The sequence below is a fragment of the Salvelinus alpinus genome, chromosome 32 (genome assembly GCF_045679555.1).
Source record: "Salvelinus alpinus chromosome 32, SLU_Salpinus.1, whole genome shotgun sequence".
NCBI classification, from domain to species: domain Eukaryota; kingdom Metazoa; phylum Chordata; class Actinopteri; order Salmoniformes; family Salmonidae; genus Salvelinus; species Salvelinus alpinus.
The window spans coordinates 2,066,605-2,083,482 of NC_092117.1; the positions used below are offsets into that span (position 1 = coordinate 2,066,605).

The 16,878-nt window shown below is 43.6% G+C and overlaps 1 protein-coding gene across 1 annotated transcript in view; it reads left to right on the forward strand.

Moving 5' to 3' along the window:
• LOC139562357 (phospholipid phosphatase 4-like) overlaps window positions 1-16,878 on the forward strand; it is a 206,867-nt gene that overhangs the window by 177,055 nt on the left and 12,934 nt on the right. The window contains exons 4-5 of the mRNA XM_071380030.1: window positions 3,339-3,402; window positions 3,747-3,871. Of these exons, the coding sequence (XP_071236131.1) occupies window positions 3,339-3,402; window positions 3,747-3,871 (189 nt within the window). The remainder of the gene's footprint in view (window positions 1-3,338; window positions 3,403-3,746; window positions 3,872-16,878) is intronic.

Here is a 16,878-nt window from a genome sequence, read left to right on the forward strand (position 1 = left end):
ACGCTTTTCATCCGAATGTCAAAATACTGCCTACTACCCAAGAGAGGTTAACCAAATACATTTATACTCAGTTTTTCACAATTACTGACATTTAATCTTAGTAAAAATTCCCTGTCTTAGGTCAGTTAGGATCACCACTTTATTTTAAGAATGTGAAATGTCAGAATAATAGTAGAGAGAATTATTTATTTCAGCTTTTATTTCTTTCATCACATTCCCAGTGGGTCAGAAGCTTACATACACTCAACTAGTATTTGGCAGCATTGCCTTTAAATTGTTTAACTTGGGTCAAATGTTTCGGGTAGCCTTCCACAACCTTCCCACAATAAGTTGGGTGAATTTTGGCCTCCTTGCTCCCACACGCTTTTTCATGACCTCAATCCTATTTTCTATAGGATTGAGGTCATGGCTTTGAAATGGCCACTCCAATACCTTGACTTTGTTGTCCTTAAGCCATTTTGCCACAATTTTGGAAGTATGCTTGGGGTCAAATTCCATTTGGAAGACCCATTTGCGACCAAGCTTTAACTTCCTGACTGCTGTCTTGAGATGTTGCTTCAATATATCCACATCATTTTCCATCCTCATGATGCCATCTATTTTATGAAGTGCACCAGTCCCTCCTGCAGCAAAGCACCCTCACACCATGATGCTGCCACCCCCGTGCTTCACAGTTGTGATGGTGTTCTTCGGCTTGCAAGCCTTGCAAGCATTACTTTTTACTTTTGTACCTGTTTCCTCCAGCATCTTCACAAGGTCCTTTGCTGTTGTTCTGGGATTAATTTGCACTTTTCACACCAAACTAGATTCATCTCTAGGAGGCAGAATACGTCTCCTTCCTGAGCGGTTTGACGGCTGCGTGGTCCCATGGTGTTTATACTTGCGTACTATTTTGTACAGATGAATGTGGTACCTTGAAGTGTTTGGAAAATGCTCCCAAGGATGAACATACAATATTTTTTTCTGAGGTCTTGGCTGATTTCTTTTGATTTTCCCATGATGTCAAGCAAGAGGCACGGAGTTTGAAGGTAGGCCTTGAAATACATCCACAGGTACACCTCCAATTGACTCAAATTGTGTCAATTAGCTTATCAGAAGCTTCTAAAGCCATGACATACTTTTCTGGAATTTTCAAGCAGTTTAAAGGCACAGTCAACTTAGTGTATGTAAACTTCTGACCCACTGGAATTGTGATACAGTGAATTATAAGTGAAATAATCTGTCTGTAAATAAATGTTGGAAAAATTACTTGTGTCATGCACAAGTAGATGTCCTAACCGACTTGCCAAAACTATAGTTTGTTTACAAGAAATTTGTGGAGTGGTTGAAAAACGAGTTTTAATGAATCCAACCTAAGTGTATGTAAACTTCCGACATCAGCTGTAATTACTACAGTAGATTGCTATCCTTCCAGTCACCTCTGCTATCTCCAGGCCCCAGGATCCTGGGGCGGCAGGTAGCCTAGTGGTTAGAGTGTTGGACTAGTAACTGGAAGGTTGCAAGATTGAATCCCTGAGAAGACACATTAAAACTCTGTCGTTCTGCCCCTGAATAAGGCAGATAACCCCCTGTTCCTAGGCTGTCATTGAAAATAAGAATTTGTTCTTAAACCTCTCTAGGGTACGTGAGACGGTAGCGTTCCACCTCTTCAACAGCCAGTGAAACTGCAGAGCTCCAAATTCAAAACAACAGAAATCCCATAATTAAAATTCCTCAAACATACATGTATTTTACACCATTTTAAAGATACACTTGTTTTAAATCCAGCCACCGTGTCCGATTTCAAAAAGGCTTTACGACGAAAGCAAACCAAATGATTATGTTAGGTGAGTGCCTATTCACAGAATAACACAGCCATTTTTCCAGCCAAAGAGAGGAGTCACAAAAAGCAGAAATAGAGATAAAATGAATCACTAACCTTTGATGATCTTCATCAGATGACACTCATAGGACTTCATGTTACACAATACATGTATGTTTTGTTCGGTAAAGTTCATATTTATATCCAAAAATCTGACTTACATTGGCGCGTTATGTTCAGAAGTTCCAAAACATCTTTTGATTTTGCAGAGAGACACATCAATTTACAGGAATACTCATAATAAACATTGCTAAAAGATACAACTGTTATACATGGGATTTTAGATGCCCTTCTCCTTAATGCAACCGCTATGTCAGATTTCAAAAAAGCTTTACGGAAAAAAAAACCATGCAATAATCTGAGTCGGCGCTCAGAGCCCAATCAAGACACAAATATCCGCCATATTGTGCAGTCAACATGTCAGAAATAACATTATAAAAATTAACTTACCTCTGATGATCTTCATCAAAATGCATTCCCAGGAATCCCAGTTCAACAATAAATGTTTGTTTTGTTCGATAATGTCCATCATTTATGTCCAAATTCCTCCTTGTTGTTCTCGCGTTCAGTACACTTTCCAAACTCACGACGCGCGGGCAAGTCCAGCGGAAAGTACGGCAGAAAAGTTAAAAAAGTTATATTACAGTCCGTAAAAACATGACAAACGAAGTATTGAATCAATCTTTAGGATGTTTTTAACATAATTCTTCAATAATGTTCCAACGGGAGAATTCCTTTGTCTTCAGAAAAGCAAATGGAACGGGAGCGAACTCTCATGTGAACGCGCATGGTCAGCTCGTGGCTGCTGGCAGACCTCTGACTCATTCCCCTCTCATTCGCGCCAACTTCACAGTAGAAGCATCAGACAAGGTTGTAAAGACTGTTGACATCTAGTGGAAGCCTTAGGAAGTGCAACATTACCAATATCCCACTGTATCTTCAATAGGAGCTGAGTTGAAAATCGACCAACCTCAGATTTCCCACTTCCTGGTTGGATTTTTTTCTCCGGTTTTTGCCTGCCATATGAGTTCTGTTATACTCACTGACATCATTCAAACAGTTTTAGAAACTTCCGTCTACTCTGGGCATGCTTTTCATCCGGACGTGAAAATACTGCCTCCTACCCCAAAGAAGTTTTAACTGACTTGCCTAGTTAAATAAAGGTATAAAAAAACATATCCCTTTAATGTTCTGTTTTATTACTACATCAAATGCAGAATAACTGGCACAGATCCAGAATCTCTACCAGAGTGGCAAAGAAAACAGCACAATGGAGCTCAAATCTTGGCACGCAACTTACTCCCCATAGATTATCATTAATCTGTAATAGATACATGCTTGCCCTCTGACTCAGGTTTATTGTTGAGGTTTTAAGTGCTGTGTCACCCCCGGTTGCTCAATCATTTTGCTGTGTTGTGTTTTACTCTGTGTCTCTGTAAAACCTGTTTCTGTCTCTGGTTCTTTCTCTGTCCTGCAGCTGTCTCACTGGCTCTAGCCTTGAATGGAGTCTTCACAAACACTATCAAGTTGATCGTTGGCAGGTAAATACATCATTGCAGTACACCAACTGCAGTACACCGACTCAAAAACTGTTTGGGGAAGGTTGAATTATATATCAATGAGTACCTTAATAAAATTGGCATTCACCATTCAGTTATGCGATGTGGCACTTATTTTTATTTATTTCATTTTTATTTAACCGTTATTTAACTAGGCAAGTCAGTTAAGAACAAATTCTTCTTTACATTGACTGCCTACGGGACTCCCAATCACGTTCGGTTGTGATTTAAGTAATTAACTAAATGCCTTGACATGTACTTAAAGTAAACTTTAGGTGGCATAACTTTAGCGATTGATTGAAATGTCTTCTTCCTTTTCTCTGCAGACCCAGGCCAGACTACTTCCAGCGCTGTTTCCCAGATGGACAGGTGAACGTTAAGATGCTGTGCACCGGAGAACCATACCTGGTGTCAGAGGGACGCAAGAGTTTCCCGAGCAGCCACTCTTCTTGTGAGTATCAGTCAGTCAGCAGCCACAACACTGTCGATCAGTATGTTTTAGGGATCAGTTTGAGCCAGGCAAGGCACAAAAACCCTAATCTTGATCCCAGCAAACCAAAACTGGTTCTGTGTAAGTTCTCAGAGCATTGGTGAGGTTGTAGCAAATGTTCTCATAACACTAAAACTGTCCAGTTGTGCTGATCATTATATAATGTTTGTATAAACATTCGCCTTACGTTGCAAGAGCGTTCCCAGAAAACGTTACGTCTGTTCTTTAAAGGTTCTCAGAAAGTTTCATTAGGTTGTGGGAACATTGTGGGGATATCACAAAAGATATGTTCCCAAAACACCAAAACTCTCCAGTTGTGCAGATGACTATACCATGTTATTTTAGTGTGCAAAAAACACATTTCATTAGGTTGTGTGAACATTGTAGGGATTTTACTAGAGATAGTTTCCCAAAACACAAAATCAGTCTACTTGTGATGACATTCTTAAAATATTTGAATCAGGGTGCACAAAACACTCCCCCAATGTTCTTAGAATGGTTTTCATATGTTCCCAGAATGCTACAATTCACTTTTGAACAGTGGTTTCTTTCATGTGTTAGTGTTATCTTACTGGTGTTAGGTTCAAAACAAACAGACGACTAGTAAAAAGCTCATACCAATTTTATTCACCCACTGGGTATCAGGATGTTTCCATGTTGGTGTAGTGTCTACACTGCCAGTAAAAGGAGTCACATTGCTACTAGGGAATAATATTGCTGGTGGTAACGTTACTCCTGTGTTAGAGGTAGTAGACAACCCAGAAATCAGAATTGCAGATGAGAAATTGGTTCAAGCATTTCCACATGTTTTTCCTGCTTGTGTGTTAACGAGGGCACAATCTCGCAAGCTAGGAGATGTGGTGGATTTGGCTAGTTCCATTTTTGAGAATGTTGAAGTAGAAGACAATGCACTGAGTATTCCTTCTGCAAGGCCGACAGTTTTTACTCCTGTAAAAACTAAGGCAGGGGACTGCAAAATCGCGCCCCAATTACATGACATTCTTTTGTCTGTCACCCCTGAGAAGTTGATTGAATGTCAAAAAGGAGACACCAGTCTTCGCAAGTGTTTTGCTTCGGTAATTTCCATTGAGGAAGCTAAAACTAGAGAGACTGCCTACTTTATGGAAGCAGGAGTTTTGATGCGGAAATGGGCAGCTCATGACACCGTTAATGACTGGAGTGAAGTGTGTCAAGTGGTTGTTCCTAAACCGTTCCGACAGCAGGTGCTGTCACTCGCCCATGACCAGGCGTGGTCTGGACATTTGGGGATCACAAAGACTTATAACCGGGTCCTTCGTCATTTTTTCTGGCCAGGTTTGAAGTCTGATGTGGTCCAATTTTGTAAAACATGTCACGTATGTCAACTCACTGGAAAAGTGAATCAAACAGTTCCTCGAGCACCGCTCTGCCCGATTCCTGTGGTGGGGGAACCGTTTGAAAGAGTGATAATTGATTGTGTAGGTCCATTGCCGAAAACCAGGTCAGGTAACAAGTTCTTACAAGGATATAATGTACAGATAGTCTATGTGAAGGGCTCAGCGAATGTGGTTGCTGACGCTCTATCACGGGTTTACTAACTGGGGAAGCGTTGGTTTTTGTTATTACAAACTATGTTTGCAATTTTTGTGGTGGCCGTGTTACGTTCCCCAGTTTCTGTGTTGTAGCTTTTGTATTTGAGTGTGTGTGTTTCAGGAGATAGCTTCCTGAGTTCTCCCCAACCAGCTGATTGGTCGACTCAATGGCTAATTGATGATTGGAGAGCTGACCCCGCCCCCTCGTCAAGAAGCAGCTGACTCTAATTACTATTGCCACCTGAAGATATAAAAGCCAGTGTTCTGTTCAGAAGATAAATCATTAGAGAGATATATCTATCTATCTATCTATCTATCTATCTATCTATCTATCTATCTATCTATCTATCTATCTATCTCATTATAGGCTGAGATTGAATGTTAGATAGATCATTGCTGAGAGAGAGGTTTATGGCTGAGGGGTTATAGCATGTTGGTCGTGAGTATGCACTGTGTTAGTTGTTGTTGGTAGCAGCTTTGCAATGTTCTGTGTTTGTTGCTTGGTCAGAGCTTCTTTAGTGACCTGAGTTAGTTTTGTTGTGAAGTGGATTGTTTGTTCTGTTTCATTTGTTCCCAGGGGGGAAGGAGAAGGCACTTTGGGAGTGCTTAGGCAAGAGGCCTGCGGGCATACATATTCAATGTCTAGGCACACTAGGTAAGACCTGGGTGGACCACCCCCTGTATTTTGGTTAGGGCACCAGGTGGTGCTAAGTTAGGTAAGTAGTGGGTAGGCAGGTTAGATAGGAGAGGGGGAAGCTTTGATATTTACGTTCTTTGCTTTGATTCCGTCCAGCCCCTTTTCCCCATATTACCGACTAAGGAAATAAATCCTAGTAAACGGTCAATTCTGCTTTTTGTGTCATCCTTACTCGCACCTACAGCCCATACCTTTTTCACTTCACGGGGAGTTGAGTTGCAGCAGGGTGTTGCGTTCCCTCTTCATAGAGGCGTGCGTAACATAATGGGAGACAAAAAGACAAAAACATGATTACACAAGCACATATATTTATACCCTCCTACTAGAAGGAGTCAACTCTTTGCACATCCAGACAGCCAATACATCTCTGCTGCTAGTCAGGAACTTAATTGGTTCCTCTCACTGGTGTAGTCACGGCTCTGCCTCATGCTAGAACCTTAATGGGAATGGAAGTATATGTGTGTAATAGGACTTCTCACTTCACCCGACCTGACTTCGGGACAAATTCCTCACTCCTCCCTAATCCACGGCTGTCCTACCTTATCAGTAACTGAAACCAGACTGTTGCCTTTTGCCTCCCTCCTTAAGAACCATGGTATTTATCAATAACATGTTTGACAGAATCTAAAATTTCTGTAACTTTTTCTTAGAAAAAAATATTTGGTGATCAAAAACATTTTAATGTTTGTGGGACATTATCATTCTAATGTTAACTCAAACCCTAACCAGGGTTTTCTCAGAACCAATTTAATCGAATCCAAAGACGATTTGCTGAATAATGTTTAGGGGAACGTTATTGAAAAAATCATGTCAAAACGGCACACTATAACTTTATGAGAGCTTTGTGGGTGCTTCTTGTTATGGGTGATTTAATTAACATCAACATTAGCAGAACGTTCCTGTAATGTTTTCTCAGAACCATTTCTATTGCTCTCTCATTTTGTTGCGGCAGAATATTCTGAAAACATTACTGATAATTTGTGTGATTACATTACCTGAAAACCTAATGAGAACGTTTGGGGAATGTTATGTGTTGGTTGTGAAGTATGTTCTGGACAACATTTTTGTGAACGTTAGGAGAACATTCAAGAACGTTCTTTGAATGTTTTTGGGGTGTTTATTATCGTAATTTTAGTTATAACCCTAACTAGAACTTAATAGGAATCTTAGCTTGTCATGACTTCCGCCGAAGTTGGTCCCTTTCCTTGTTCGGGCGGCATTCGGCAGTCGACGTCACCGGTCTTCTAGCCATCGCCGCTCCACCTTTCATTTTCCATTTGTTTTGTCTTGTTTTCCGCACACCTGGTTTACATCTCATGATTACTATGTGTATTTAGCCCTCTGTTCCCTCCATGTCCGTGTGGGGTATTGTCTAGGTTGGCACGCTTCCGGCTGGTTTGCCCTGGGTTTTATTTGTACCCGTGATTTGTGGCAGCCGGTACATTGTACTTGGTTGTTGTACTTTGTGCTGCCTCACTTGTTCTTTGGGCATTTGTTTTTGTGATGCGGTTGCGTTCTGTTCTTACAAATTGCCTCAGTAAAGTGCTTCTTTGTTCACTCATCTCTGCTCTCCTGCGCCTGACTTCCATGCACCAGCTACACCCACCGCATGACAAAGCTAATGTTTTAGGAATGTCACCGGTTTGCTGGGATCACATAATGAGTAGATATTTGGGATGCAAGAGGATTTTTAGATCAGTGATTCTGTGCAGTCTGACTAATGTAGTCAATCTCAAACATTCCTCTGTCAGTAGTGTCACAAGGACACCTTGCATCGATGGATGCCTCGAGACAGGATCAATGTCAATTTTGGCTACATCCCAAATGGCCCCCTATTCCCTACATAGTGAACTACTTTTGCCCAGAGCCCTATGGGCCCTGGTTAAAGGTAGTGCACTATAAAGGGAATAGAGTTATGACTCAGTCAACATCAGTCTCACAGTGACAATGTGAGTGTCTTTTCTATTGCGGAGTCACTCATGGTACTGTATTTAGTAATTACTTTGAGCAGTACTGAAGATATACTGAGTTGTTATTCAATTTGAGTTTTGAGTACTTGATTTGGCTACTGAGTTCTTATTAGATTTGGCGATCCTGGCCTGGACTGAACCTACAAAAAGTAGTCCTTATTTGACTGCGTTGCTTAGGTGTGTATTAGGTGTAGATTACTGAGCTAAAGGGTAGAGCTGCTGCTTTCAAGGAGCGGGACTCTACCCGGAAGCTAATAAGAAATCCTGCTATGCCCTCCGACGAACCATCAAACAGGAAAAGCGTTTGGACAAAGATCGAATTGTACTACACCGGCTCTGACACTCGTTGGATGTGGCGGGGGTTACAAACCATTACAGACTACAAGGGGAAGCACACCTGAAAGCTACCCAGTGACACAAGCCTACCAGACGAGCTAAACTAATTCTATGCTCGCTTCGAGGCAAATAACACTGAAACATGCATGAGTGCACCAGCTGTTCCGGAAGACTGTGTGGTCACGCTCTCCACAGCCGATGTGAGTAAGTAAGACCTTTAAAAAGGTCAACATTCACAAGGCCGCAGGGACAGACGGATTACCAGGACGTGTACTGCAAGCATGCACTGACCAACTGGCAAGTGTCTTCACTGACATTTTCAACCTCTCCCTGTCCGAGTGTGTAATACCAACATGTCTTAAGCAGACCACCGTAGTCTCTGAGCCCAAGAACACTAAGGTAACCTGCCTAAACGACTACTGACCCGTAGCACTCACGTCTGTAGCCATGAAAAGCCTTGAAAGGCTGGTCATTGCTCACATCAACTCCATCATCCCAGAAACCTTAGACCCACTCCAATTTGCATACCGCCCCAACCGATCCACAGATGATGCAATCTCCATTACACTCTACACTGCCCTCACCCGCCTGGACAAAAGTAATACCTATGTAAGAATTGTATTCATTGACTACAGCTCAGCATTCAACACCATAGTCCACTCCAAACTCATCACCAAGCTCAGGACCCTGGGACTTAACACCTCGCCATGCATCTGGTTCCTAGACTTCCTGACGGGCTGCCCTCAGTCAGTGAGGGTAGGCAACAACACATCTGCCACGTTGACCATCAACACGGGGGGCCCTCAGGGATGTATGCTTAGTCACTTCCTGTACTCCCTGTTCACCAATGACTGTGCAGCCGTGCACGACTCCAACACCATCATCAAGTTTGATGACGAAACAACGTTAGTAGGAGGAAGCCTATAGGGAGGAGGCCAGAGACCTGGCAGTGTGGTGCCAGGACAACAACCTCTCCCTCAATGTCAGCAAGGCAAAAGAGCTGATCGAAGGGGCGAGCACGCCCCCTTCCACATTGATGGGGTTGTAGTGGAGCAGCCCCTCAGGTGGCTGAAAATATTTGGCATGAGCTCTCAAATAGGCCTACAGCTACACAATTGAGGGCATATTGACAGGCTGCATCACCGCCTGGTACAGCAAATGCAAGGCACCGGAACGCTAGGCGTTTAGAGGGCGGTGAGAACGCTCCCTGCCATCCAGGACCTCCATATCAGGCGGTGTCAGAGGAAGGCCCATAAAGACTCCAGCCACTCAAGCCATAGACTGCTTTCCCTGCTACCGCACGGCAAGCGGTACAAGTGCGCCAAGTCTAGAACCAACAGGACCCTCAATAGCCTCTACCCCCAAGCCATAAGACTGCTAAGCAAAACTGCTAAATAGCGAATCAAAGGGCTACCCGGACAACCTGCACTAACGCTCTTGCACTGACTCTATGCACACACACTGGACTGCACACACACACAAACATACTGACACTGACACCCCAACATACACATACACACACTACATACGCCCATACACATAACATGCGCACACATGCATAATATAGTCATGACAATCAATCAATCAATCAAATGTATTTATAAAGCCCTTTTTACATCAGTCGATGTCACAAAGTGCTGTACAGAAACCCAGCCTAAAACCCCAAACAGCAAGCAATGCAGACATAGAAGCACGGTGGCTAGGAAAAACTCCCTAGTAAGGCCAGAACCTAGGGGAAGAAACCTAGAGAGGAACCAGGCTCTGAGGGGTGGCCAGTCCTCTTCTGGCTGTGCCGGGTGGAGATTATAACAGAACATGGCCAACATGTTCAAACGTTCATAGATGACCAGCAGGGTCAGATAATAATAATCACAGTGGTTGTAGAGGGTGCAACAGGTCAGCACCTCAGGAGTAAATGTCAGTTGGCTTTCATAGCTGATCATTCAGAGTTAGAGACAGCATGTGCGGTAGAGAGAGAGTCCAAAACCGCAGGTCCGGGATAACACTGTCCTGATCCATAGATTTCCACCTTTTATGACATAGGGCTGTTACGGTGACCGTATTACCGCCACACCGGCGGTCACGAGTCGTGATGGAAGTGAAATTCCATATGACTGTTTAGTCATGGTAATTAGGCTTCTCCAAGCTCTGTTGCTGCTGATGGTCATTATTAGCCTACCAAACTTGCTAACTGCCTGGTACTCCATGCTCTATTGTCTCTCTAATCACTCAAAAATCGAATCAAACACTTCATGAGAGTCCATGAGCTCATGTTGCGCAACATTTCTATAGGCTATGCAATTCCGTGAGAAAACAGAATCAAATCAAATCAAATTTTATTGGTCACATACACATGGTTAGCAGATGTTAATGCAAGTGTAGCGAAATGCTTGTGCTTCTAGTTCCGACTATGCAGTAATATCTAACAAGTAATCTAACAATTTCACAACAACTACCTTATCCACACAAGTGTAAAGGAATGAATAAGAATATGTACATATAAAAATATGGATGAGCGATGGCCTAACGGTATAGGCAAGATGCAGCAGATGGTATAGAGTACAGTATATACATATGAGATGAGTAATGTAGGGTATGTAAACATTATATAAAGTGGCATTGTTTAAAGCGACTAGTGATACATATATTACATCCAATTTTTTATTATTAAGTGGCTAGAGATTTGAGTCAGTATGTTGGCAGCAGCCACTCAATATTAGTGATGGCTGTTTAACAGTCTGATGACCTTGAGATAGAAGCTGTTTTTCAGTCTTTCGGTCCAAGCTTTGATGCACCTGTACTGACCTCACCTTCTGGATGATAGCAGGTTGAACAGGCAGTGGCTTGGGTGGTTGTTGTCCTTGATGATCTTTTTGGCCTTCCTGTGACCTCGGGTTGTGTAGTTGTCCTGGGGGCAGGTAGTTTGCCCCCGGAGATGTGTTGTGCAGATTTCACTACCCTCTGGGGAGCCTTACAGTTGTGGGCTGAGCAGTTGCCGTACCAGGCTGTGATACAGTCCGACAGGATGCTCTCGATTGTGCATCTGTAAAAGTTTGTGTGATATGTGGTGTTTGGGTTTTCTGCTGTTGCGCCTTCTTCACCATGCTGTCTGTGTGGGTGGACCATTTCAGTTTGTCCGTGATGTGTACGTCGAGGAACTTAAAACTTTCCACCTTCTCCACTACTGTCCCGTCGATGTGGATAGGGGGGTGCTCCCTCTGCTGTTTCCTGAAGTCCACGATCAGAATGATGGCCTCTATTAAAAAGAGGATGTTCCCATCAGCTTTCTATAGGCTAGGCCTACTATATTTATTTCTCAACCTTCCCAATATTAAGCACATTGCTTCCCTTTAAAACAGGAGTATAGCCTGCCTGGCTGGTATGAAAATGAACCACGGTAAAAGCTTCCTCCATTTGAGTTGAGTTGAGTTGAGTTTATTTTTACAGGGACAGTGCACATTAATCAACGTTTCAGTAAAAGTGACGGTTTTAGCCAGCCGGCTAATTTTCAACTGCAGTCCCTGGGCAGGTTAAAAAACAATTACAATATAGACAATCATTGAGCAGTGAGCACACACAGAGCAACATAGGACAAGCAAGACGTAGCATCCAGACAGAGCAGCATAGAACAAAAAGCAGCAAGACAAAATTCATAAAAGCAACAAAGTGTTTCCACACCTCACAAGCTACAGACAACAGACAACATGGAAAGCGGCAATACACAGCTAGGGATTATGTTCACAAATCTGATTGACCTTTAGCCATGTCCTCATGCATTTTGTGAAAGTGTGATATGTGGTGCAGTTATGTGTGTCTGATGGCAGTGTGTGTGTCTGATGGCAGTGTATTCTGTGAAGCTCTCACAGAGAAAGCGGATTCACTAATGGTGCTTTTCCTTAAGGGAACTATACAGTCACCTCTCTTGGCACACCTTGTGGATCTGCTGCCATATGTTTGGGTTTTCTATTTGGTTATGTGCATAGATGACATGTATTTTCATTCCGGTGTCCCTGTTTCGATACAGGTGCATGATAATGGTCCATTCTAAATCAAAATAAATGTCACACATGTATTGTTTAGTATATGTAAAGACAAGATTAAATCAAAAATAGTGTAATGGGTGAGAATATTAGCCTATCACTTGTGAATTATATATTATCTCCTGTGAACGATGCCCAGTTCAAGGCAAACTGTGCATGCTTTTTCTTTGCGACTTTTTCAAATCTAGTTGCACACCTCATGTATCCTAGCTCATGGGTCTATATGTTTTGATAAACTTTGTGTCACGACTAAAGTGACCAAATAACATCTTAAAATGAAGCATATTAATCTGCATTACAATGGGTGTAGTGCCCAACTGGCAAACATACACAGCGCGTGAGTTTCAAGTTTGGGGAAGATCATTTTCACAATAAAAATGCACTTTTATAATAAAACATTACATGCATAATCGCATTTGTGGTCACTTTGAGAATGGTGTTTTCCTGCTTATGGAACATTCTCACTTATAGCCTACTGCCGGGTGCGCATTTCTGCACAGGGACAGACGGTGTAGGTGTGAAGAAATAGCTTAAAATGTTGATAAACTATTAGGCTATGTTCTATGTTCTCATCTGTTGCATCAGGCTAATTGCTTAAAACATTTTTTTTAAGCGAGTGGTTGTATTAATTTGGGATCAATCGCATCCAACAACTGTCCCAGATTATGTTGGGAATATTTATTTCTCATACAGAATAGAATAGGTCAACTTTCGTACTATGGGGGATAATAGATTGACAAAGGCTAGTGGTGTTGCTGTTTGTTAGGCTTACTGAGCTTGTTGGCTGACGAAAAGTTCTTCCATTATGTTCAATATGCACCTCGGAATTGGATAAAAACACGCGCAGGTGCGCGTATCAAATGAGATTTTGTTTTACTACAATGTAAAAACTATTTAAACTGAGCCATGTTGGTTTAAAAAGCTGACTCTTCCAAATGAAAATTGAAGACCATTGTGTCGGTCTTCACTTGTAGCCTGTTAGAAAAACCCGATCATGAGACTGAGAGCCATGTGAGTGAGCCATGTGAGTGAGAGGTGTTTCGGCAGGCAGCGGGGAGAAGGGAGTTATAAGTTATATATTCAGCCTCAGGGCATAACGGCCAATGGCCGTAAAAGGCATGGATTTGGGGGGGGGGGATTACGGCCACATAAAGGGGATGCATCTGAGAAATTTGAGGCATTATCAAGTGCTTGTCAAATTTTGAATGCGAGACTGACAAAGAGTGTACAACCTGCGCAAAAAAACAAAGCAGAGCTCATGCCTTTCATGCAACTTTTTTCAAATCATAATTAGAGTCGCATCACCCAGCATTAGAATGTATTAAAAATCAAATAATATAGCCCAACATTTTTATCACAACAAAATTAAGCATATAAACACAGCATAAAAAGAAACGTCCTCTCACTGTCAACTGCGTTGATTTTCAGCAAACTTAACATGTGTAAATATTTGTATGAACAAAACAAGTTTCAACAACTGAGACATAAACTGAACAAGTTCCACAGACATTTGACGAACAGAAATAGAATGGAATAATGTGTACCTGAACAAAGGGGGGGTCAAAATCAAAAGTAACAGTCAGCATCTGGTGTGGCTACCAGCTGCATTAAGTACTGCAGGGCATCTCCTCCTCATGGACTGTACCAGATTTGCCAGTTCTTGCTGTGAGATGTTACCCCACTCTTCCACCAAGGCACCTGCAAGTTCCCAGACATTTCTAGGGGGAATGGCCCTAGCTCTCACCCTCCGATCCAAGAGGTCACAGACGTGCTCAATGGGATTGAGTTCCGGGCTCTTCGCTGGCCATGGCAGAACACTGACATTCCTGTCTTGCAGGAAATCACGCACAGAATGAGCAGTATGGCTGGTGGCATTGTCATGCTGGAGGGTCTTGTCAGGATGAGCCTGCAGGAAGGGTACCACATGATGTCTTCCCTGTAACGCACAGTGTTGAGATTGTCTGCAATGACAACAAGCTCAGTCCGATGATGCTGTGACACACCACCCCAGACCATGACGGACCCTCCACCTCCAAATTGATCCCGCTCCAGAGTACAGGCCTCGGTGTAATGCTCATTCCTTCGACGATAAATGTGAATCCGACCATCACCCCATGTGAGACAAAACCGCAACTCGTCAGTGAAGAGCACGTTTTGCCAGTCCTGTCTGATCCAGCGACGGTGGGTTTGTGCCCATAGGCGACGTTGTTGCCGGTGATGTCTGATGAGGACCTGCCTTACAACAGGCCTACAAGCCCTCAGTCCAGCCTCTCTAAGCCTATTGCGGACAGTCTGAGCACTGATGGAGGGATTGTGCGTTCCTGGTGTAACTCGGGCAGCTGTTGTTGCCATCCTGTACCTGTCCCACAGGTGTAATGTTTGGATGTGCCAATCCTGTGCAGGTGTTGTTACACGTGGTCTGCCACTGCAAGGACGATCAGCTGTCCATCCTGTCTATTTGTAGCGCTGTCTTAGGCGTCTCACAGTATGGAGATTGCAATTTATTGCCCTGGCCACATCTGCTGTCGTCATGCCTCCTTGCAGCATGCCTAAGGCACATTCACGCAGATGAGCAGGGGCCTGGGTATGTTTCTTTTGGTGTTTTTCAGAGTCAGTCGAAAGGCCTCTTTAGTGTCCTAAGTTTTCATAATTGTGACCTTAATTGCCTACCGTCTGTAAGCTGTTAGTGTATTAACGACCGTTCCACAGGTGCATGTTCATTAATTGTTTATGGTTCATTGAACAAGCATGGGAAACAGTGTTTAAACCCTTTACAATGAACATCTGTGAAGTTATTTGGATTTTTCTGAATTATCTTTGAAAGACAGGGTCCTGAAAAAGGGACGTTTCTTTTTTTGCTAGGTTATAACTGATTCAAGTATTTTTCGCCAGATCCTAATTGGTATATCCGAGTTGGGCATCTCCGGCGCGGCCCACGCTTGGATTGCGTCCTACCTGACAGGTCGCTCCTACCAGGTGGCGTGGCGAGAATCTGTCTCCGCACCACGTGCTCTCACCACTGGTGTCCCCCAGGGCTCTGTTCTAGGCCCTCTCCTATTCTCGCTATACACCAAGTCACTTGGCTCTGTCATATCCTCACATGGTCTCTCCTATCATTGCTATGCAGACGACACACAATTAATCTTCTCCTTTCCCCCTTCTGATAACCAGGTGGCGAATCGCATCTCTGCATGTCTGGCAGACATATCAGTGTGGATGACGGATCACCACCTCAAGCTGAACCTCGGCAAGACGGAGCTGCTCTTCCTCCCGGGGAAGGACTGCCCGTTCCATGATCTCGCCATCACGGTTGACAACTCCATTGTGTCCTCCTCCCAGAGTGCTAAGAACCTTGGCGTGATCCTGGACAACACCCTGTCGTTCTCAACTAACATCAAGGCGGTGACCCGTTCCTGTAGGTTCATGCTCTACAACATTCGCAGAGTACGACCCTGCCTCACACAGGAAGCGGCGCAGGTCCTAATCCAGGCACTTGTCATCTCCCGTCTGGATTACTGCAACTCGCTGTTGGCTGGGCTCCCTGCCTGTGCCATTAAACCCCTACAACTCATCCAGAACGCCGCAGCCCGTCTGGTGTTCAACCTTCCCAAGTTCTCTCACGTCACCCCGCTCCTCCGCTCTCTCCACTGGCTTCCAGTTGAAGCTCGCATCCGCTACAAGACCATGGTGCTTGCCTACGGAGCTGTGAGGGGAACGGCACCTCCGTACCTTCAGGCTCTGATCAGGCCCTACACCCAAACAAGGGCACTGCGTTCATCCACCTCTGGCCTGCTCGCCTCCCTACCTCTGAGGAAGTACAGTTCCCGCTCAGCCCAGTCAAAACTGTTCGCTGCTCTGGCACCCCAATGGTGGAACAAACTCCCTCACGACGCCAGGTCAGCGGAGTCAATCACCACCTTCCGGAGACACCTGAAACCCCACCTCTTTAAGGAATACCTAGGATAGGATAAAGTAATCCTTCTAACCCCCCTCCCCCCCTTAAAAGAGTTAGATGCACTATTGTAAAGTGGTTGTTCCACTGGATATCATAAGGTGAATGCACCAATTTGTAAGTCGCTCTGGATAAGAGCGTCTGCTAAATGACTTAAATGTAAATGTAAATGTATATCACATTTTATGTTCCTTTTGATGGCATAGAAGGCCCTTCGTGCCTTGTCTCTTAGATCGTCCACAGCTTTTTGGAAGTTACCGTCTGTTTAGGCCAAGGTATGTATCGTTTTTTGTGTGCTCTAGGGCAATGGTATCTAGATTACATTTGTATTTGTGGTCCTGGCAACTTTTTTGGAACACCAGTATTTTTGTCTTGCTGAGATTTACTGTCAGCGCCCAGGTC